The sequence below is a fragment of the Magnolia sinica genome, chromosome 14 (assembly GCF_029962835.1).
Source record: "Magnolia sinica isolate HGM2019 chromosome 14, MsV1, whole genome shotgun sequence".
In the NCBI taxonomy this organism is placed as follows: Eukaryota; Viridiplantae; Streptophyta; class Magnoliopsida; order Magnoliales; family Magnoliaceae; genus Magnolia; species Magnolia sinica.
Genome location: NC_080586.1, coordinates 19,551,980 through 19,575,084, shown reverse-complemented (window position 1 = coordinate 19,575,084; position 23,105 = coordinate 19,551,980). Strand labels below are relative to the sequence as shown.

Here is a 23,105-nt window from a genome sequence, read left to right as displayed (position 1 = left end):
CCTATCATACCTTAGTTACTACCCTAAGGCTCGTCGCCTCAATGCAGTAGCAAGGTATGCTCGAGGTCACTACAAAGGGCTCGTCACCAATCAATGTAGGCCGACGACACGAATATAGTGTCCCATACCACCATAATCGGCTCACGAGTCTGGTGTGCTCACTGGTCACTACGGAGAGGCTCGTCACCCCAGCGTAGGCCGACAGCTCGACCACGGTGTCCCATACCACCATGTCCGGCTCATGAGTCTTAGCGGATCAAGGTACAATGTTGACCGAATTGCATTGGTAAGTTTGGTACCCTAGATTCAAGGAATATCGTTCATACATAGTGTACATCCACCGGGATAATCGGGTTACTTTGACGAACTCGACTAGCAGAGTGCACGTTGAGTTGAACGACATAGAGTGCGCAAACACTCCGTGTGGCCAAACCACTGCCGACAACCCTAATACGACTCGGGTTCGTCAAACACGTCTTGCGTGGCGAAAACGACCTCGGCCACGAACTCAAGGATTGTTACCGATTTCCTGGACTATTCTCTAGTCCCAAACATCTTCAATTATAACAGATATTTATACTAACAATTTAGAACAGTAATGGAACAACCATGCTAATCATACAGTATGTGAGCATTTGAAGAATATTAACTTAACATGAATTACACATAAGTAGTGCTTGAAGTTAAACAACAAAGAATATAAATTGTATGTAGGAAATCATACACACCAATAGGATAGTTGAGAATCTCTTCTCAATGCCCATAATAGGTTAATATATTACACACTTAACCATTCAGACATTTCTACAAACACTTAGACTACATAGTCCAACATACATGACGTATGTAGGTGATGACACACATTTGGACAATTCCTTTCGCCAAGGAGTTGACACACATACAACTAGCACAAGTACATGACAATTAATCATGACAAACACATGTTCATATTTTATACATATACGATACTTCCTACATAAACATAGAATACACAAATCTCAATATAACTCATATATCAGGAATGCAAAATAAACATCACAGTTGGCATATGAAATTGCATCCACAACAATAATAAACCATTACCCAACATTGAAAGCCTTGAAAACCATAACCTATATGAATATAGTTCGCACCTTAAACCAGAAAAAGCACACAGATCTGATTAAGGCGATAAGTCTTCGTCAACGGTGACTAGATATGCTAAGGCATGAATAGAAATGAGCTACATCAACACTTAGACAAGTCTAAGCTCTAAAACAGACTAGAGTTTGATTAACTTACCCAAGAATGAACTTAGAATCGCCGGAATAATGATTCAAAAGTGATGGTTTAGGGATACAGAGTAACAAGAAAGAATCTCAAGATGATTCACCAACTTCTCTCTCACTTTCTCTCTCTTTTAGCTAGGGTAAGAAAATTCGTATGGAATTGAGAGTGAGGGTTTTAAGGTCTTTATATAGGTCTAAAATAGATGAAAATAGCCCCAGGGCCAAGGTATACTTAGGTTATAACCAAATCAGGCCTATATTAGTCCAACGGAACACTTCTGGTGGTCCTTTCTCCACGTGCGGTCGGACTTAAGCTCACTGACCACGAATCTAGGTCAGGCTGAGTTTTCATACTGATCGGATCTACAGATCAGCCGTGGCGGACCAGTCTCAATTCAACGGTCACCGAAACTTGATCAGGTCCACCGACACTATGATATGACAGGGCCATCTTCCCTGATCCGAGGGTGAAATTGGGTCAGAATCTAACGGTCAGAAAGCTTAGAATCGGCACGCAAGTGACACGAATTAGATTTCATAAATTCATATTTAATTTCTCAGCTTTCTCACACTCTTTACTCCGGACTCAAGCAAATTGACCCAGGACATCATCTGGACTTGATTTTTGAGGTGATAGTCAAGCCCAACAAGATGACCAAAATCGTCTAAGATCGACGCTATTGGACTTTCGATCCGCGGTCCAGGTCCGATACAAAGTTTCTAAGTACTCCCGAGAGCAACTGGATTTAGCGTTGAATCCAAGATTTCGGGGTAACATAGCGCTAACGATTCTACAGGTTTTGAGTCCTGCAGATCAAATTTAAAGTGATCGATACTCATTTCACAAGTAATTGAGTTTAGCGCTAAATAATCCACACAACTTCTAAGAAACAGTAGAGGTAATACTCGGGTCTTGGGACGAAATTTTTCGGGTCATTACAATCTACCCCCCTTAAAGAAAAATTTCATCATCGAAATTCGTACCTTCTCATACTTCTCAAGGATCTGAGGGTAGCTCTTTCTGACCTCAGCTTCAGTCTCCCAAGTAGCCTCTTCTTCACTATGATGTGTCCATAGTACTTTCACAAGAGGGATAACCTTGCTACGCAATACCTGCTCCTTCCTGTCTAGGATACGTGTCAGTCGCAATACATATGTGGCATCCTCGCTCAACTGCACCTGCTCCTAACTGATAATATGTGAATGATCAGGAACGTACTTCTTCAACATAGAAACATAAAATACGTTATGCACGCTCGCAAGTGGTGTGGGCAAAGCAAGGCGGTATGCTACCGCTCCCACTCGATCCAGTATTTGAAATGGACCAATAAATCTTGGCGTGAGCTTTCCCTTCTTACCGAACCGCAGAACTCCCTTCATAGGGGAAACCTTAAGAAATACATGGTCTCCAACCTCAAACTCAAGCGGTCGCCACTTCGTATCAGCATAACTCTTCTGCCTGCTCTGGGTTGTCAGAAGTCGACGTCGAATAATGTTAACTTTCTCTGAAGTCGCCTGTACTAACTCTGGGCCAATCAAATTACGCTCGCCAACTTTTGCCCAGCAATGCGGTGCTCTACGCAGGCGACCATACAATGCCTCATAGGGAGCTATGCCGATACTCGCCTGGAAGCTGTTGTTATACGCGAACTCTGCATAAGGGAGACAATCATCCCAACTGTCCTTGAAATTCAAAACACAAGCTCGCAACATGTCTTCCAGAACCTGATTCACACGTTCCGTCTGCCCGTCTGTTTGCGGATGAAACGCGGTGATGAACTTCAATTTCACACCCATCGCTTCCTCGATACTAGTCCATAAGATAGATGTGAATTGCATGTCTCTGTCAGACACAATCTCCAAGGGAACTCAGTGCAGCCGTACAATCTCCTTGATGTACAATCTAGCCAACTCGTCTGCAGAGTTTGTGACTCTGATCGGTAAGAAATGAGCCGACTTCGTCAATCGGTCGACGATCACCCAAATAGAGTCCCGTCCCTTCTTCGTTCTCGGCAACCCTGAAATAAAATCCATAGAGATGAAGTCCCACTTCCATTCCGCTATGGGCAAGGGCTGAAGCAGTCTAGGAGGTCGATGATGTTCTACCTTGACCTGCTGGCACGTGAGACAACGAGATACAAACTCAGTAATGTGAACCTTCATGTTGTCCCACCAATAGGATCTCCTCATATCTTGATATATCTTCGTGCTACCTGGATGCATCGCAAGCTTAGAATTATGGGCTAACTCGAGAACCTCCCGTCTCAAGTCAGGAATGTCTGGGACACATAGCCAGCCACGATATCGTAGGCCCCCATCTGAACCAACACTCCACTCGGAGTCCTCATCTGCACCAACCCGCTCTCTCATCTTCGCCAATAGCTCATCATCTGCCTGAGCTGCAATGATCCTCTCGTCAATGAGGGGCTGTACTCGAATGTGTGCGATAACCTCATATGGCTCTTCCACCGTAAGGTTCTACTCAAAGTCTCGCACAAACTCTATCATGTCCCATTCTGCTATCATTGGCGGAGCCGCAAACTCTATAGCCTTCTTGCGACTTAACGCGTCTGTCATAAGGTTTGCCTTGCCCGGATGGTATGAAACATCGAACTTAAAGTCTTTCAATGTTTCCATCCATCGGTGTTGCCTCATATTCAAGTCACGCTACGTGAAGATATACTTAAGGCTCTTGTGGTCACAAAAGAGCTCGAACTCCTCTCCATAGAGCTAATGTCTCCAGAGCTTTAATGCAAAAATGACAGCTGCCAACTCCAGGTCGTGTGTAGGGTAATTCTCTTCGTGTTTCGTCAACTGTCTCGAGACATATGCAATCACCCTGTCCTTCTGCATAAGGACACAACCCAGACCAATGCGAGAGGCGTCAGTATATATCATATACTTAACCCCTTGCTCTGACAATACTAGCACAGGGGCGGACGTCAACTTGTCCTTCAACTCCTGAAAAGCTATCTCCGCATTTTCATTCTAAGCAAACTTCAAATCTTTCCGTGTCAACTGAGACAACGGTCTGGCTATCTTCAAGAAGTCTCGTATGAAGCGTCGATAATAGCCTGCTAAACCCAGAAAGCTTCTCACCTCAGTAACCGAACCAGGCTGCTTCCAGTCCTGAACTGCAGCTACCTTAGCGAGATCGACAGCTATCCCTTCCTTGGACACCACATGTCATAGGAACTTGACTTCCTCTTTCTAGAAATCACATTTCTTGAACTGTGCAAAAAGCTGATTCTTCCTGAGAGTATCCAAGACCGTTTTTAAGTGCTCCTCGTGCTCTTCCCGACTCACAGAGTATATCAAAATGTCATCGATAAAGACAATGACGAATCGAAAAAAAAAATGGCCAAAACACCCTGTTCATCAGATCCATGAACACGGCCGGTGCATTCATAAGACCGAACGACATCACAAGGAACTCATAATGGCCGAAACTAGTCCTGAATGCGGTCTTCTGCACGTCCTCATTCTTGACGCGCAACTGATGATACCCTGACTGCAGATCAACCTTCGAAAAGTTCTGTGCCTCCTTCAACTGATCGAATAGATCATCGATCCTGGGCAAAGGATACTTGTTCTTCACAGTCACCTGATTTAACCTGCGATAATCTATACATAATCGCAAGGAACCATCCTTCTTCTTGACAAACAGAATAGGTGCTCCCCAAGGAGACACACTAGGTCGAATAAAACTCAGATTCAACAAGCCATCTATCTGCTTCCTCAATTCCTCCATTTCACTCGGAGGCATACGATAGGTGGGCAAAGAAATGAGTGTCGCACCAGGCATGAGATCGATAGTAAAATCAATCTCGCGCTGAGGGGGTAATCCAGGAATCGACTCAAACACATCTTCAAAATCCCGAACTACCGGCGTACTTTCAAGCGCCGAACTAGCAATACTCTCCAACAGAGCAGTATAATAACCAAAACGGAAAGGGTAACTGACTTGAACAGGAAAATTAAATGTCTTGCCCTCAGGTCCATGGATTGTCACCAGCCTAGCTTCACAATCAATCTCTGCTCGCATCTTTGTGAGCCAATCCATACCCAAAATGACGTCGTAATGGTATAAAGGTGCGACAAACAGGTTAACTAGGATTGATCTGCTCCCTAGATCAATCAAACAACCCAAACAAATCTTGGTAATATCAGAGGAGGTCCCTGTAGCGGTAGTGAGCGTCACTCCCTTCATAGTAACAGTGCCCAAACTCAGGCGCTTAACTGCCGCATACGATATAATAGAGGTAGTGGACCCTGTATCCACCAACAAGGAAACGGGAATACCTTGGATGTGAGATGTAACCTCAAAGGATCTCGGTGCCAAGTCAGCCCCAGGCGCTTCAGCTGTAAGAGCGTGAACTCGAGCCTACTGTGAGTGATTCGGCGGTGGAACCATGGGCCGCTGAGGTGGCCTGAAGCGAGGTACAGGAGGTCTGAAGGATGGGTGAGCTGGCGCTGAACGAAGGGGTGGAAGAGATATAACCTGCGGCATCGGACGGCTGATCATCTGCGGTGGAGTAAATCCACTGTCCCGCATTCGCGTAAAGCAATTACGATCTGAATGCCCAATCTTCCCACAATACGAACAGCGCAAGTCAGAACGCATTGACTGAGCGGGCGGCGCTGCACGCCTCGGAGGAGAAGCTGCCTGCGACCTCTTGCCAAGAAATGGTATGCTCAGAAAGTCGGGTCGCGGTCTGGGAACCATAAGTGCTCGGATACGGGATGACCTGTCCCCGTCCTGCTCAGCTCGCAGAGACATGCTCACCAACTCAGCATAAGAAGATATGCTAACACAGCACATCTTCGATCGGATCTCAGGCCTCAACCCCTCAGAAAAATGCCGTATCCGCATCGGCTGATCACCCAAGAGTAATGGAGCATAGCGACCCAGCTCAGTAAACCGGTTCTCGTACTCAGTCACCGAGATCCCTCCCTGACCGACGCGAAGGAACTCACTCTCCTTCTCGCGTCGGTACGTAACCGAAAAATACTTCTCGTGGAAGTATGCCTCAAACGCCTGCCACGTCCACTCAAAACCTTCCGCAACTATGCGGAGAACACTGTCCCACCATAAACCGGCCTCCTCAAACATGAAGGAGGCAAGCTCGACCTGCTCAGCCTCAGAACAGTGAAGCGGCCTCAGCATCTTAGAGATGCGATCAATCCAGTACTCAGCCTCCTCGGGTCTATGAGAACCCGCAAATGTGGGAGGTTGTAAGCGCTGGAATCGCTCAAATATTCCGCTAGCACTAGCGCTCCCAGATGGGTGCATAGGTGAAGCAAGTGGAATCGCCCCCATCGACTGAGCAAAGATGCCGTCCATGGAAGATAAAAACTGCTGCTGGTGGTGGTGGTGGTGCTGCTGAATCTTCTGCTGCTGCATCAACAACATCATCTGCTCAAACTTATCAGGAGGCAGAGCGGATGAAGATGCATAAGGCGTCGACGCACATGAACGGTTCGGCTCAGGAACCGAAGGCGTGACTGGTGGAGCCATAGGTGGTATCACAGGAGTCAGCCCAGCAGCGGGGCCAGTAGCTGGCTGAGAGTCCAGCCCAGCACTAAAATGAGACGGGCCCGACTGTGGATCCGTCTGGCTATCGCCTAGGGGAGAAACCCCGGTAAGTGACTCGCCCAAAGAGAGACGGGCCGAAGTCTTCGAACCCTTAGGAGGCATGCCCTACATTCAACAGAGGATGCAACCTGTGAGATTCAACATCCACATAATCCACCCATACAGCATTTACATCACAACACAAGGAAAAACAACATGCATTTCATTAACAAAATTGTCTCAATACAAGAAGTGCAGCATTACATGGATCGTGACAGAGAAAGCATGTAAGCTAAAACATCTACAGCTTCAAACAACAAACAACTTCCAAACACTATGCCTAAACGGCTACACACAAAAATAAATAACAAACAGAGCAAGGGACGACTACATTTGCAACTACTCGTTAGAATCAGGAGATAGAAGAGGGGCACCCTTATCCTGCAGACAACACAGGATATACTTCATAGTTCGAGACATCTTCTTGAACTTATGCTTCACGAGGCCTCGAAGATCCATAATATCCTGGCGTAGAATAGCCTGACCCTCCTCAAGCCGAGCGATACGGGCATCCCTGACGGCCTGATCTACGCCCTGCTCTGGTGCCACAGGAGGAGAACTCTCACTCATGTCCTGGGCCTCCACTTCTTTCTCGTCCCACTCTTCTTCTTCTTCTATCTCTGCTCCACCCTCGCCATAACTCTCTTCCTCATCGCTCTCTGTCTCATCCTCACTTTCTTCAAGTGAGGCTTGTCGTCGACGAGGCCCAATGTCCATCTGATTAAGGGTCGTCTCATTAATGTATCGAACAGGTACCGACTTTTCTGCCCCAAGTCTATAGCCAAACTCATGTGCAAGCTTACAGATAAGTCGGCTAAATGGGAGCGATTCGGTCCTCCTATTCGAACGAGCGATAAGGACAATCTGACGCAAGATGTACGTTGGCACACATAGCTTCTCTCCTTGCCCCACCTGATATAGGAAATCTACCATCAGGCGCGTACACTCGCTGTGGTTGCTCCACCTTGGATAAACATTGAATGTGCACATGTGGTGAAGCAAGCGGAAGTCATCAGTCATGTTGGTAGCTAAAAGGCTTCTGTTCGGCTGCCATTCAACCAGACGACCACACAGGAACCGCATGCGGCGATCCCTCTCGTGCGCACTACTCAAATTCTTCTCACTCGCATGAACCTCGCCAAGTGGCATGTTCAGGAGTCGGGATATCAAAGCGACGTTGATCGTGGCCTCCCGATCTCTTCCGCAAGGGATCTTGAACTGCAAAGGCTCCAGCGAAGGTTCCCAAATGTGGGCATAGAAAGCTCGGACAATACCCACATTGGCGTGGTATTCACCCTCGAACAGAGGACACCAACTGGCCCCTCCTAGGCGCTTCAATAAGAGAAATTCGCCAAATAGCCGCGGATCTACATGAGCTTCAAAAAGGACCCTACGACCTTCATAAACTCCATGAGATAGCTCTGCCAACAGAGTTCTTCCAACGGGAGCTTGTTTATCAAGGTCCCGCTTCGTCTGAAACTCTCGGGTGGCGGTCGTGCTCGCGGCGGCACCTCTCAGCCTCCGTGCACGGGTTGGGCGGCTAGGCCCGGCTTCATCAACGGGCGTTCTCTTCTTCTCCATGAAAAAGAGAATGGTGGAGATGAAAAATATGGCTGTAACAAACTCAAATAGGGCCATGAAAAAGGAGAGAAAAGAGGGAAATGAGAAAATTAATGAGGCCTCCACGAATTTGAGACCCAAAGGAAGGATTTGGGTGCTCAAATGGAAAGGAAAGAGAGAGAAAACAGCAATGGAGATGAGTTTTGAGATGGGTAGGATGGGTATGCACGAAAATGGAAGAAGAAAGGGTTTGGGGAGGGCTTTTTGTGGTGTTTTGAGAGAAATTTCAAGAAAAGGGAAGCTTGGAGGGTGAGTTTGTGAAGGAAAGAGGATTTAGGGAGCCTTAAAATCGTACAACCCTGGATAAGTGGGCCACACTAGACCCCACATGCGTCGGCCCGAGCTGGCCCGCTGGGGGGCGAGGGCTCGCCGAACCGGCGAGGTCATCGCCAGTCTCTGGACATTCTGGCGATGACTCACCATTTGGGCGAGGTCCTCCTGGCCCCTAAGCCTCAAAATGATGTGGGTCCCCCCTGAGTCCCCTTGAAATTGCCCCAATTGGGCCCTTAGTCTGATTCGACGCATATCGGGCCACTAAGAATAGAATCTGATACAGATTCGAGTTTACAGACATTTTAATGGCTGAGATGGGATGATACACCATCTAAACTCGTCAATGGACGGTCTAGAAGAGATTTTGGATGACTGTGTGTGATCAGGAGTGCACACAGACTCAATCTCGGTGATCGTTTTCAGTAAACTTTCGCCGATAGGAGTAATGGGAAAACATACACAAATTTTAAAATAAGCTCGCACCCTCCTACACTAAGGTGGCGACAGCGTGCGTTGTGTAACCATAACCCAGGTCCGGTTTAATCCAAATCATGCTCTAATACCAACTTGTAACGCCCTGAAATTCGGGGGTCGAGCATAACTAAGCTCCCGAGTTTCAAAACATCACTTATACAACATATTGAATGATGGATGTATGTTGTCTGTATGAGTGCATAAAACATGAAATAGATTAAGCCAAACTGCAAACATAATTCAGGGATAAGTGAAAGATGCAAGTGGAAGACTTAAAGAAACATATGTGTACATGTGTAAGTCCCTGAAATACGTATACTCCGCCAGGTCATAATTAGAAGTGTTGTTTTCAAAATATAAGTATCAAAATGACATCATCTAGTACAATTACAAAGAAAATCCAGAATCCCCGCATATCAGGACATGGCTCACATGAACCCGCCTGAGAACTGCATAAAAGAAAACGCGTCCTCATCATCCTCATACTCTTGCTCTGCCTCAGGGGTCGCGTCATCATCTGCATCTAAGACAGTCTGGTTGGTGTTGAAACACCGTCCCAGAATGTGGGAGTGAGTGATCAACTCAGTGGAACTATACAGTAAAAGTTAACATGTTATCAAATTAATCAAGCAGTAATGATAAGGCAAAACAATCAAACGCGTCCTAACTACTCTTGTTAATGCAAGGATGTATGTAGGAATGATGCATGCTCTCGCCTGCACTCCCTCAGCGTCTTCATCTTACGGTACGCATGACAACCTCCCGCAGTGCCAACAACTCCAATGCACATGCGATGCGGTGCATGAACATGATTACCAAGTTGTTATTAGTCCTTTTCATACAACAGGATTGGGAAGCTAAGGTACATTCCTCATATCACTTTCCAAACAGTGATCCATTCTAGGGTCGTCAGTCCTAGACAATTTCATACGATCATATGATTTTAGGTCGCTGCAAAGGGCTCGTCACCAATCAATGCATACCTATCATACCTTAGTTACTACCCTAAGGCTCGTCGCCTCAATGCAGTAGCAAGGTATGCTCGAGGTCACTACAAAGGGCTCGTCACCAATCAATGTAGGCGTACAGCACGAATATAGTGTTCCATACCACCATAATCGGCTCACGAGTCTGGTGTGCTCATTGGTCACTATGGGGAGGCTCGTCACCCCAGCGTAGGCCGACGCTCAACCACGGTGTCCCATACCACCATGTCCGGCTCATGAGTCTTAGCGGATCAAGGTACAATGGTTGACGAAATTGCATTGGTAAGTTTGATACCCTAGATTCAAGCAATAACGTTCATACATGGTGTACATCCACCGGGATAATTGGGTTACTTTGACGAACTTGACTAGCACGAACGCACGTTGAGTTGAACGACATAGAGTGCGCAAACACTTCATGTGGCCAAACCACTGCCGATAACCCTAATACGACTCAGGTTCGTCAAACACGTCTTGCGTGGTGAAAACGACCTCGGCCACGAACTCAATGATTATTACCGATTTCCTGGACTATTCCCTAGTCCCAAACATTTTCAATTATAACAGATATTCATACTAACAATTTAGAACAATAATGGAACAACCATGCTAATCATACAGTATGTGAGCATTTGAAGAATATTAACTTAACATGAATTACACATAAGTAGTGCTTGAAGTTAAACAAGAAAGAATGTAAATTGCATGTAGGAAATCATACACACCAATAGGACAGTTGAGAATCTCTTCTCAACGCTCATAATAGGTTAATATATTAAACACTTAACCATTCAGACATTTCTACAAACACTTAGACTACATAGTCCAACATACATGACGTATGTAGGTGATGACACACATTTGGACAATTCCTTTCGCCAAGGAGTTGACACACATACAACTAGCACAAGTACACGACAATTAATCATGGCAAACACATGTTCATATTTTATATGTATACGATACTTCCTACATAAATATAGAATACACAAATCTCAATATAACTCATATATATCAGGAACGCAAAATAAACATCACAGTTGGCATGTGAAATTGCATCCACAACAATAATAAACCATTACCCAACATTGAAAGCCTTGAAAACCATAACCTATATGAATATAGTCCGCACCTTAAACTAGAAAAAGCGCACAGATCTGATTCATTCGATAAGTCTTCGTCAACGGCGACTAGATATACTAAGGCATGAATAAAAATGAGCTACATCAACATTAAGACAAGTCTAAGCTCTAAAACAGACTAGGGTTTGATTAACTTACCCAAGAATGAACTTAGAATCGCCGGAATAACGATTCAAAAGTGATGGTTTAGGGATACAGAGTAACAAGAAAGAATCTCAAGATGATTCACCAACTTCTCTCTCACTTTCTCTCTCTTTTAGCTAGGGTAAGAAAATTCGTATGGAATTGAGAGTGAGGGTTTTAAGGTCTTTATATAGGCCTAAAATAGATGAAAATAGCCCCAGGGCCAAGGTATACTTAGGTTATAACCAAATCAAGCCTATATTGGTCTAACGGAACACTTCTGCTGGTCCTTTCTCCACGTGCGGTCGGACTTAAGCTCACTGACCACGGATCTAGGTCAGGTTGAGTTTTCGTACCGATCGGATTTACAGATCAGCCATGGCGGACCAGTCTCAATTCAACGGTCACCGAAACTCGATCAGGTCCACCGACACTATGACATGCCAGGGCCATCTTCCCTGATCCGAGGGTGAAATTGGGTCAGAATCCAATGGTCAGAAAGCTTGGAATCGACGCGCAAGCGACACGAATCAGATTTCATAAATTCATATTTAATTTCTTAGCTTTCTCACACTCTTTACTCCGGACTCAAGCAAATCGACCCAGGACATCATCTGGACTTGATTTTTGAGGTGATAGTCAAGCCCAACAAGATGACCAAAATTGTCTGAGATCGACGCTATCGGACTTTCGACGCGCGGTTCAGGTTCGATACAAAGTTTCCAAGTACTCCCGAGAGCAACTGGATTTAGCATTGAATCCAAGATTTCGGGGTAACATAGCACTAACGATTCTACAGGTTTTGAGTCCTGCAGATCAAATTTAAAGTGATCGATACTCATTTCACAAGTAATTGAGTTTAGTGCTAAATAACCCACACAACTTCTAAGAAAAAATAGAGGTAGTACTCGGGTCTTGGCACGGAATTTTTTGGGTCATTACATTAATCCCCATTATGTAGTTCACATATGTCTTCGATCTGCCTTAGTTTTGGGCTTATATCCTAAAATTATATTTAAAAAAATGGATGGACAGTGTGGATAAGACCCATAAATCACAGTGGCCACTCAAATTTCCTGCGTCGTTCCCAGCGGTACAGTTTGGTCATGCGATAGTTTCAGAAAGATAAAGCACCATTCACTTTTTATATAAACCCCGGATCATTGATGGGGCACCTTAGATGAAATATTAGACTGGATGGCATAGATACACCATGGTGGACCACAACACATGGAGGATTTTAACAGTGGGTATCCAATCTTAACTCTTCCATGTGGTGTATATTCCACTCAAGCCTTGAATTAGCCTGATCTTCTTGCCATGATCCAAACAAGGTGCAGCAGTCGGTGGATGAGTTCATTTCATCTGCGTCTTTGAAAGCAAGTGTTTTCCAATAAAGAGTATCCCATGCAGTAAAAGTTCATCCTTGTTGCACCAATGCTCACTATAGTGGATAACAAGACACCAATCTATGTCTATCTTTTCTTATTTTCAAAGGCTATTAGCGGTAGCCTCCTTGTAAGATCCAAAATTACTCTTACATCCTTTATGAAGAAACAAAGAAAGTGAAAAAGAAGGATACCTCCCTTTTCTAGGTGCAATGGCTCCTAAAGCCTCCTTTCACCACGCTGAGGAAAATAAGAAAGAAAATGCATGTACAAGATTAGGATTTTCTTCACATCACATATGCCACCATTTAGCATTCCTATGAGACTTATGTCATTTATCATGTAAGGCCCCCCTTGACCAAGACCTAACAAAAATTTGGTCCATTCATTATGTTTACACTTATCTTGGCTCAATCCATACTGACCAACAAGAAGTCATCACCACTTATACGAACAATGGAATGAATGTACTCACGCAAAGTCAGATTGGGCATGCTTATCTCTAAGTGATACATAGCCTATTAAAAGGAACCACAGTCACGCCCCAAACTCGGAAACCGGGCTCACAAAATTCTCGATTGCCGAATCTGGCGCCGACAGCCTCCGTGGTACCCCATTCTCGGCTCCCGGCACCCATACACCAGGTTTCGATCTTGGGATGCTACAAGGAGGATTTCAAATCATCAGTTTAATTATAATGAGCGTAACCAGCATAACCCATGAACAATAACCACAAGAACACCATCACAAAATCCACTATGATAAAAAACTTTTGAATACAGTGCGTATGAAAGGAAAATAAAATGTAACGAAAGTAACAAAACTCCAAAAGCTCGGCTGCACGCTCCAACTACGGTGAGACTATGGCTGCGACTGCGTCCTGGCGTCACCTGCACGCATCGATCGTGCATAAGCTTATAGAAAGCTTAGAGGGTGGTGTAAGTGTATGCGCAATATAAGCGTGCTCAGAATGCAAGGTCAGAGTAATGCGAAATCATGGTGATGAGTACATAAATGCAATCAGCCGTACCAAGGCTATGCGGTGCAAGGTATGAATGCTATCGGCCATAACACGGCCATGCGATGCGAGATGCAACTTAAGCATGCCACTCCTCATCATGTATCAGTACAGTTCTCATTCTGGATAATTAACGAGATTTAGTACACTCCAAATGGCACTGCCGCTCTCCTAGCTGCACAGTCCAAGTAAGCGTAAGAAATCTCACTATCCGCCTAGCCAATAGTCTGCCAATACCTATCTGGCACGTCAATAGCGGACCCATTCGTGAGCTGGTCAAACTCAGCCTAATATTGCCCCCTACCCTCGGGCAAGTAAGGCCACACCCCTTTTCAACCAACCACGACACAGTGGGAGATGCGACCTCCTGATATTCGGCCCTCGTGCGCTCATATATCCACTTGGTCTCGACGTTGGAGTCATCCTCTGGTACCATCAGGTTTAGGAATTTTCACCCAGGGACATCTATGGTGCCCCGATGCTTAGTAACGATATTTTCAGTATCCAATCCAGCCACCCACGATGTGTCTGTGGAGGCTGTGGCCCTGATGTCGCTAGGACATACAATAATCACAATCACACAAATGCAAGTGCATGAATCATACTATCAGACATGCAACAATCCTGTGCGTATCGAGCGCTCATGTGGGACAACTCCACCTATCAGGGAGCTCATAAACGATTTGCCCGAAGGCATATGCTATGATCAGTCACTTCTCATATCAGGCATACATATGATGCGTATGATCATGAATCATGGATCTATGTTATACATGTTATGTGGTGATGGGCTCTGATCAAAACGAAGATGGGCCTAGACGATCTACACATTACAGGTATGGGCTTATCAAAAGGCCCTAAGGAGAGTGACAATGCGGACATTTAACCAACATCATCCTTGCAATGTGGACATCAAACCATCATTGCTCCCAAAGCATAGCCCGTTATAAGGGTCGACACATATACCATGGTAGAATCACACTACAATGGGCCTTATGTACGGCCTATTGGGCCTCGACCCATGGGCCTCTAATACATCAAATGGCCTCATAATATGGGCCTTGTATATATATCAAGGTGGGCCTCAACAGCGGTCCACAAATGCATCAAGGTGAGCCTAATCACATGGGCTTCATATATGCATCAAAGTGGGCCTCATGTATACCAATCAGGCCCACCCTTAGGTGTTTTGAGATCTAACCTATACATAAATTCTCATGGGGATAGATGGAGTGAAAGCAAAAACACCAGCTTGATCGGAACTACCATGGCCCATAAGAGGTTTTGAACGGTGAATGTCACTATCCCCACTATTTTCAATGGTGGGGGGTCCACTTGGATTATAGATCTGTCTCATTTTATTCTCAAGCCTGTAAGTCAAGCTTGCCAAATGGTTGGATGGTTTGGATGCAACACATGCATCATGGTGGGGGTTTCACACTATTGGAAGGAGTGGATATAATACAATCATCAGTGGGTCCCACATGGGGCCCACCATAATGTTTATGTTATTTTCCACGCAACCCGTTGACAAAGTCACACAGATATGGGGCCCACTGTAATGTGTATTTTCCATCCAAATTGTTGATAGGGTCATGCAGACCTGGGGCCCACCGAATGTTTATTTGCCATCCAAACTGACCAGGGGCCCACAGTTGATGTTTATCTGCCACCCAAACTGTTCTTAAGGTCACGTGGACCTGGGCCCACCGTGATATGTTTATTTGCCATCCAAACTATTTAAAAGGTCACGTGGACCTGGGAAAACTGGGGCCCACTGGAATGTGGTCCGCAAATCCAGCCCACCCATTATGTGCATCCCACTTGGCTGAGGGTTCAGACCAAGTTTCAGCCGCATCCAAATTTCAGGTAGGCCCCACCAAGTGGTTTTATATGTTTTAGGCATGTCTTCACATGATTTTAGATGGTGTGGCCCACCTGAGTTCCGTATACGGCTGATTTTTGGGGTGCCCTCCTTGTCCGAGGGGGCCCATCAAATGCATGGTGTTGATGGTTAAAACGCATCACGGTGGGGCCCACAACTAGGGTCATGAGGGCCCTACCAGGCCGTCAGTCTGCCAGGCGCAGGCGCTGCCTGCGCGTTCTGCAGCAGCAGCGTCAGCGCCTTCTACTTCTTTTTTTTTATTCAGGGTTTTCTCAAGGTTTTGCATAGGTGGGGCCCGCATCAGGAAAATCGAACCCCGCCATTGGTCTCCATGTCCCCATACACACCTATCAAGCCCAATATTGGGTATATTTCGGTGTACAGAAGTATTGAGGTGTATTTCAACGGCAAAAATTATTATTCTCAATGCTATGAGCCGCTAGGAACTTAGATTTTATTTATTTTTCGGCCCAACGCCTAAAATGATCTGAGGAAAGATGGACGGCTTGGATTATGCACATGCATCAAGCTAGGGCTTGCATAAGTGGCCCACTCCAAAAGTTTTTTTTTTTTAAAGCTTGCAAGTACACACCCCTGTCCGTATAGACACTCCATGTTAGCCACGCCTGTCCAGGGCTGCACGTCCGTGTTGATACAACACATGCACCATGGTGGGTCCCACATGTATGTGGCCCACCACCATGCATATATATATATAGTATTAATATAAAATAAATATAATATATTATATATAGCATGTGGGACTTTCCACCATCCCAAAATTGGACGATGGATTTCGCCTAAAATGTGGTGGGCCACACCATTGATGAATGGAGTGGATTTAACATGATTTGGTGGGGCCCACTTCATTCTAGGGAGGGGAAAGAGAGAGAGAGAGAGAGAGAGAGAGAGAGAGAGAGAGAGAGAGAGAGAGATACGGTGATAGAGAGGAGGGACCCCACCACTATGGGCCCTCCATTGATACAACACATAGATCAAGTGGGTCCCACAACAAGTGGGCCCTTAGAGTTGAAATAAACGATGGATCACCCACCTCGAAGCCTTCTTCTTACTCCCGTAGGCTTGTAAGCTCCTATGCTCGACTTTTAACGGTGGATGATGGAGTTTCTATGGTGGGGATGAGAGATGAGAGGGTGGGTCACACTTGGAGTAGAGAGAGAGTGTTGGATGTGTGGAATTTCTCATGGGATTTGGATATTTGCTAGAGAATGAGAGAGGGAGATAGAAATAATAGGTGTAAGGATGGATGGAGTGGTGTTGTAAGGATGGGAGATGGATGGGTATGGGTGAGTTTTGAAATTTTGTAAAAGAGGTATGACTTTAGTTGAAAATGTGGTAAAAGAGGGATGGTGAGGGGAGAGAGAGAGAGTGGACTTTTGAAAATGTAGGGATGGGTTGTTTGTACTTGGGGTATGACTTGTACTTAATATTGATTGATGGAACATATCGTAGAGATTCTCTCGATAATCGCAATGCGCGGCGTTTCTTCGGGATGAATGCAGGCCCACATCTCCTAGCCTGGGTATTGGTTCGGTGCGCGAGTCGCGGCGTTGAAACCGCTACGATAGTGCAGTCGCTATGATACAAGTTTCGGTTCGAACTGACTTAGGTATGTGGGACCCGGTTTAGGATCACGCGTAAACGTCGGATACGGTGCGAAGGTTGCCGGAATTCGACCGAAAGGACCGCGGAAGCTAACAGAACGGTACATACTAGGACACGGGTCTTACAACCATGCTTAGAGCAATACACATGTTTACACCAAAAAAAGTGATCATCATTTGCAGGACATGTGACCGATGTACGCTTCACACATGTGACTCCTAACGTGCTAAGAAAGTTTTAGAAAAGGACTTGCTGATGCTGAATTCTTTGTAGTCTAACATACATATGGCATGGCCATCACAGATCAACCCATAATGATTTTTTTCTCAAAATGACATCTGAAATCCTCTTAAAGCCAACGAGGAATTAAGATTGAATTTTGAAAAGCCATCCAAAATTAGAAGCAAATCACATATGATAATATTATATATCAACGATCCCAAATCGGGATATGGCCATTACATAATCGATTAATTCATGTAGACTTATGCGTGGCCACCGCCTCTAAGAAGTCGATAATAGGAACATTACAATAAGAGCTCCGAGCCCTCACCAATTAATCGATCCTTATAGCTCTATATTAATTATCCTTTGTTCTTTATGGATGTTTATTAATTTAGCTTCTTAGCTTAATCATTCTACTTTTATTCAATCATGTTAGTGTAAGTCCAGAGCCTTTAGTTTAGCTTAGAATCACCACTGTCTAGCCCACCATTGCAGTACACATTTAGGAGTAGGTTAAATATTCATGACCCAATCATCGAATCCTCTAAATTATGAGGCCTTTACTTGGTATATCTCTAGTCACATCCTGCTGACTACACGCATGATTATCTCACAACCATCTGATAGTTTGCATATCCGTTTTGCTGGTACAAGTTGTTGTGGGTATCTTATCTCTCCCGGCTTACTTTTATCATTTATTGATTGTGTTACTTTAACATCCAAATTAATAAATTCAATGATTAATTATGTTTAATCTTTATTACTTTACTATGAAATTTGATCTATTATCACCGTCGAAAAAAAAGTCATTGGCTCCAAGGCAAAAAAATCCCATTTAGAAGAATCAACCCTCTTGTTTTTAAATCACATGCTCACTATAACAATTGTTGGTTGATTTAGAAGAATCAACCCTCTTGTTTTTAAATCACATGCTCACTATAACAATTGTTGGTTGAACGAACGGTCATGTCAATCTTTACATATCTAGTTCTAATCCAGCTAGGCGCCCAAGATCCCAAGTGTTCAATTGATTCAAGTTAAATACAACTCCAACACACTAGGCACTAAACCTAATTACACATGTTTAACTGAATTCATCCATTCCCTAGTGGAGGTGACTAACAGTGGGTGTACTAACAAGCTAACAAAAAAAAATAAAATGAATTCAGGCTATTTGCAATGCATGTAGCCATCACTATAAGAAAAGGGAGCTTTAGCCTCGTTTCAAAATTGAGGTTAAAAAGGTTAAAAATTGAGGTTAAAGCCTTTAGCCTCAGTTTTGCCTCAGTTATCCAAACCGAGGTTGAAACCCCCGTGGCTAAAGGCTTTAGCCACAATTTTAGCAACCGAGGCTAAAATGACTTTTATAGCCTCGGTTCTTCAAGTGAGGCGAAAAGACCTTTTTAGCTTCAGTTTTCTCGAAATGAGGTTAAATCAAAATTTTAGCCTTTATTGTCTCTAACTGAGACTAAATCCAAATTTTAGCCTCGGTTGCCTCCAATTGAAGCTAAATCTATTTTTAACCTCGGTTCTCAACAACTGAGGCTAAAGCCTTTAGCCACGGGAATTTCAGCCTTGGTTCTCAACAACCGAGGCTAAATCCAAGCCTCGGTTACAAATTGAGGCTAAAAATGTTTAATTTTTTAAAATATTTATTTAAACTACTAATCCATTCATTCAATCCACTCATGAAACAATCAATCATGAAAGCCATAATACCAACAAAATAGTTAACAACTCAATCAAACAATCAATCTCACTTGTTTACTATTTAAAGTTTTCAAAACAAACTCAATCAAACTATTACACAACATTAGGTTCCACAAATAATACAAAGTCACAATGTAAGATTTGGGTATGACTTTTGCTTGGCTGATGAACAACTACAGCTTGTTCGGTTGTCTGAAAGCATCTGCAAAGAAGAAGAACTCGCCATTAGCAATAATTTTGTGTGCGACTGTCCATGTGTCAAATGAACACAACTCCCCGTACTATCTTCCCTATTACAACCCGAGAAAGTGACTGAACCCAAAAACAAAAACAGAAATAACTCCGCTTTTAACCTGTTGGAACATCAGGTCAATGGAATCTTGGCAATGGTGCGTCTTCTTTGATTGGAGAAATCGCCACCCCAAAAACATTTTCTGTTCTAAATCTCACAATCCGGATTATGGTTTACAATCTTATAGTGGATTAAGTAGTAATTTACATTAAAATTAAAATGTATGATCTATTCTCTGTTTTATGTAAAATCAACCATGGAAATGCTACATTCAGAGGGATCTCCTCAATTAGGAGATTTACGGAACATGTTAGGTTGATGGAAATGCTGCATGATCACAAACATCTCACCTCATATAGGGATAGATGGGTATGGAAATCTAGTAAGACTGGAGCTTATACAGTGAGATTCTTCTGCCTGATGCTTCATGATCCCCAGTTGCAATCTCACAAGGATCTGATCCAGTACATTTGGAAGTTCCCAGATCTACCCTGAGTTGATGGCTTTTGGTTGGTTTTCTGGCAAAAAACAAGATACTAATGCTTGAAAACTTGAGGAAGAGACATGATAATACCTAACAGATGCATCCTTTGCCAAAAAATGAGGAAAATGTGGTTCATCTCTTCTTAAACTTCACATATTCCAGGAAAGTGTGGACAGGTTCTTTGAGCTACTGGAGGTTTGCTGGGCCATGCCTAGGAAATCTGCAGAGTTGTTGGCAATGTGGCACTTCACTAGGAAGGGTATGAAGAAAAGGAAGATATGGTGCTTGGTGCTTTTGTGCATCACTTGGTTGATTTGGTTGGATCATAATTGCAGGATTTTCAATGACAAATCCTTATGTCCAAATCAAGCATTTCATAAGGCTAAATGGTTGGTTATGGAACAGGCTAGGCCGGATGCTGCATTTGGTAGGAGCCAGATAGAAGCCTTTTAGGGCAGCTGGAGGATTCCTCTTCTTTGTATTAGCCAGATAACTTCCCATGATCCCATCATCCATTTTGTTTCCCCTCTTAGTTTTCTTTTAATAAATATTCAGTTAATCGAACATGCAAGATTATAATAATAGCACCCATCATTTCATATGTAAATTACAATATCAAGTTGGATATATAACCTATATGTATACTTAGCGGTAAACTAGATTATGTATGCTCGGTAGTAATCTATATCATGTATAATTAGTAGTATGTACTGGAGCAACAGAGAAACTAGATTATGTATGCTCGGTAGTAATCTCCAGTCATTGTTGTACCTGCTCGAACTCTTCTTTGACTAAACAGAGAAACTAAAGATGTTACCAAAGTGACTCCTGCTGAGGGTCCATCCTTAGGTACAGCTCCTGCTAGAAAATGTATATGAATATGCTGATTCTCAAGCAAACTGATATCCCCAGCAGCTGAAAACTTAAGATCTGCTGCTCTTGCCCTTACCTACCAAATTAATGAACATTTAAATAAATAAATTACATAAAATCCCAAACGTATATTTTTATTGAAAGATAAATCCCAAATGTATATAACAATCATTTGAAAAAGAAGCCTGCATGACACAACTATAGGCCTTAGCTAAAGAATCTTTGAAATTTTCCATACCTAAAGAATCTTTGATATTTTCCATACCTAAAGAATCTCCAAAAAATGATTCATTACATGCCTGATTCAATTCTTACTTGAATTTTGAACTCTCTAGACTAGTTTTTTTCTTTTCCTTTTTATTTTTTCTTTTTTGGGTCATGAATGAATGTCAGTTGAGGAATTTCATTTCTGATGAAGTCTGTCCTAAAACAAATAAGATACATCAACAATGAGGATTTCTGAAATAGCCAATAGGACGAGGTTAAAACTGAACATGAAATTGAGACCACAAGCTAAAGGTTGCCTATCATGGAAACGAGGGATGCATGCATGAGGAATGGGGTTGCCATTTAAAACCATGCTAGCATCTGTGACTCATAAGAACCGAACAATCCATGTCGGATAAGAAGAAATGAACAAAAATTACCCATGTTAGAGCTATTTGAGTAGATTCTTTGATAACATCACCAAGTTGGCCAGTGAGATGCAAATCACCCTTTCCCACCATTGATGTGGCCTCAACGAACTGGACGTCTCCACCAAAGGAGGTCCAGACAAGCCCAACTGATACTCCAGGAGTTGCCATACGTTCTGCAGTTTCTCGGTCATCAAACCTAGGAGGCTGCATACCAGTGTCAATACAGAATATATACCCTCAGATTTGTTCACCATATGAATAAAAAAACATAAACTCGACACATTAGCATAAAGATAAAATTTCATAAAAGAGGTTCTTGACTAACAAGAAAAAAGATATATTACCCCCAGTATCTTTTCCAGCATAGTCTCATCTACAACCAATGCTGGGGTACTCCTAAGAGCATTTGATATTTCATGTCCGTTAACACCCATTGGAATGACTTCCATTTCAACTTCAGCACCATCTGCAAGTCTTGTATCAAGAAGTCATTCTGCCATCGGGTATACATCTTTGCTGACTGGAACTGCACATTCTTGCTCAGCAACTTTGACAGCAGCTGCATGAGCCAGGGCAGCTAAGTTACTCTCTAGATTTCGCACACCAGCTTTAGTATATCTCTGAATCACAAGCTTCACCATATCATACAACAATCACAACAAACATACATAGATCAACGAGATTATATTAGCATCATTTTTTTTCCTAATTTAGTAACACGGTCATCTGCAGACCAATGAAAAACTGTTCCATGAAAGAAAATTGGCAGGCAATCCCTGAAAGAGTCGTAAACTACCAGTAACATTCTACTCCTAATGCCCTTTGACCCCATAACCAAGTATCCTATGCTAGCATGTACAGAGAGAACCTCAAACAGAGTATGCATGCACGCACACACATTCTATTTAAAATGTTAGCAAGTGCAAAAGAATGGGAAGCAGGAGAGGGTGCAATGAGGCTAAATACTCTACAGATATGCATGCATGCGCACACATTCATGGATACTGGAGACAGCTAACAGTTATCTTTCCTAAGATGTTGATGCATCTCCAACATGCCAACATGTCAAGTCTTTGTCCGTCCTCCTAAAAACCAAGCTAGGAAAGCAAGATATTGTGGCTGTTTCTCGCCATGTAAAAGTTCTAGCAGTTAACCATAGTAGGTACCAGTTTTATTACAAAAAGCAGTATTAAAATTGTTCACTACTTTTCGATGTTAAAAAATATCAATGAGGCAACAGTATTAAAATAGTTAACACCCAAAATCACATAAATAGTAACATGAACAGCTTTTGAACTTCATGAGCATTGTTAAAGAAAATGTGAAGGATGTAAACATACTCCCACAGTTCCACCATATTCATTTAGAACAATAGCCATATGAACCTTCCTATGCGGAACTCCCTCAGCAGATTCCACACGGACATTGAATTTGTGATATCATCC

The 23,105-nt window shown here is 43.5% G+C and overlaps 1 protein-coding gene across 3 annotated transcripts; it reads right to left on the bottom strand.

The window, feature by feature from the left end:
- Positions 1–19,352: 19,352 nt before the first annotated feature.
- Positions 19,353–22,256, bottom strand: LOC131225746 (lon protease homolog 2, peroxisomal-like). Of its 3 annotated transcripts, XM_058221337.1 has the most exons (4): positions 22,005–22,256; positions 21,670–21,864; positions 19,727–19,807; positions 19,353–19,575 (listed from the first exon to the last, which is right to left on the bottom strand). In XM_058221337.1, the coding sequence occupies exons 1-4, from the start codon at positions 22,107–22,109 to the stop codon at positions 19,501–19,503; spliced, it is 456 nt and encodes a 151-aa protein (XP_058077320.1). In that variant the 5' UTR covers positions 22,110–22,256; the 3' UTR covers positions 19,353–19,500. The 3 variants fall into 3 exon arrangements, with proteins under 3 accessions (XP_058077320.1, XP_058077321.1, XP_058077319.1); XM_058221338.1 differs by lacking the exon at positions 19,727–19,807 and having other exon boundaries at positions 22,005–22,251; XM_058221336.1 differs by lacking the exons at positions 19,353–19,575; positions 19,727–19,807 and adding an exon at positions 20,823–21,098 and having other exon boundaries at positions 22,005–22,255.
- Between the last annotated feature and the right edge of the window lie 849 nt (positions 22,257–23,105).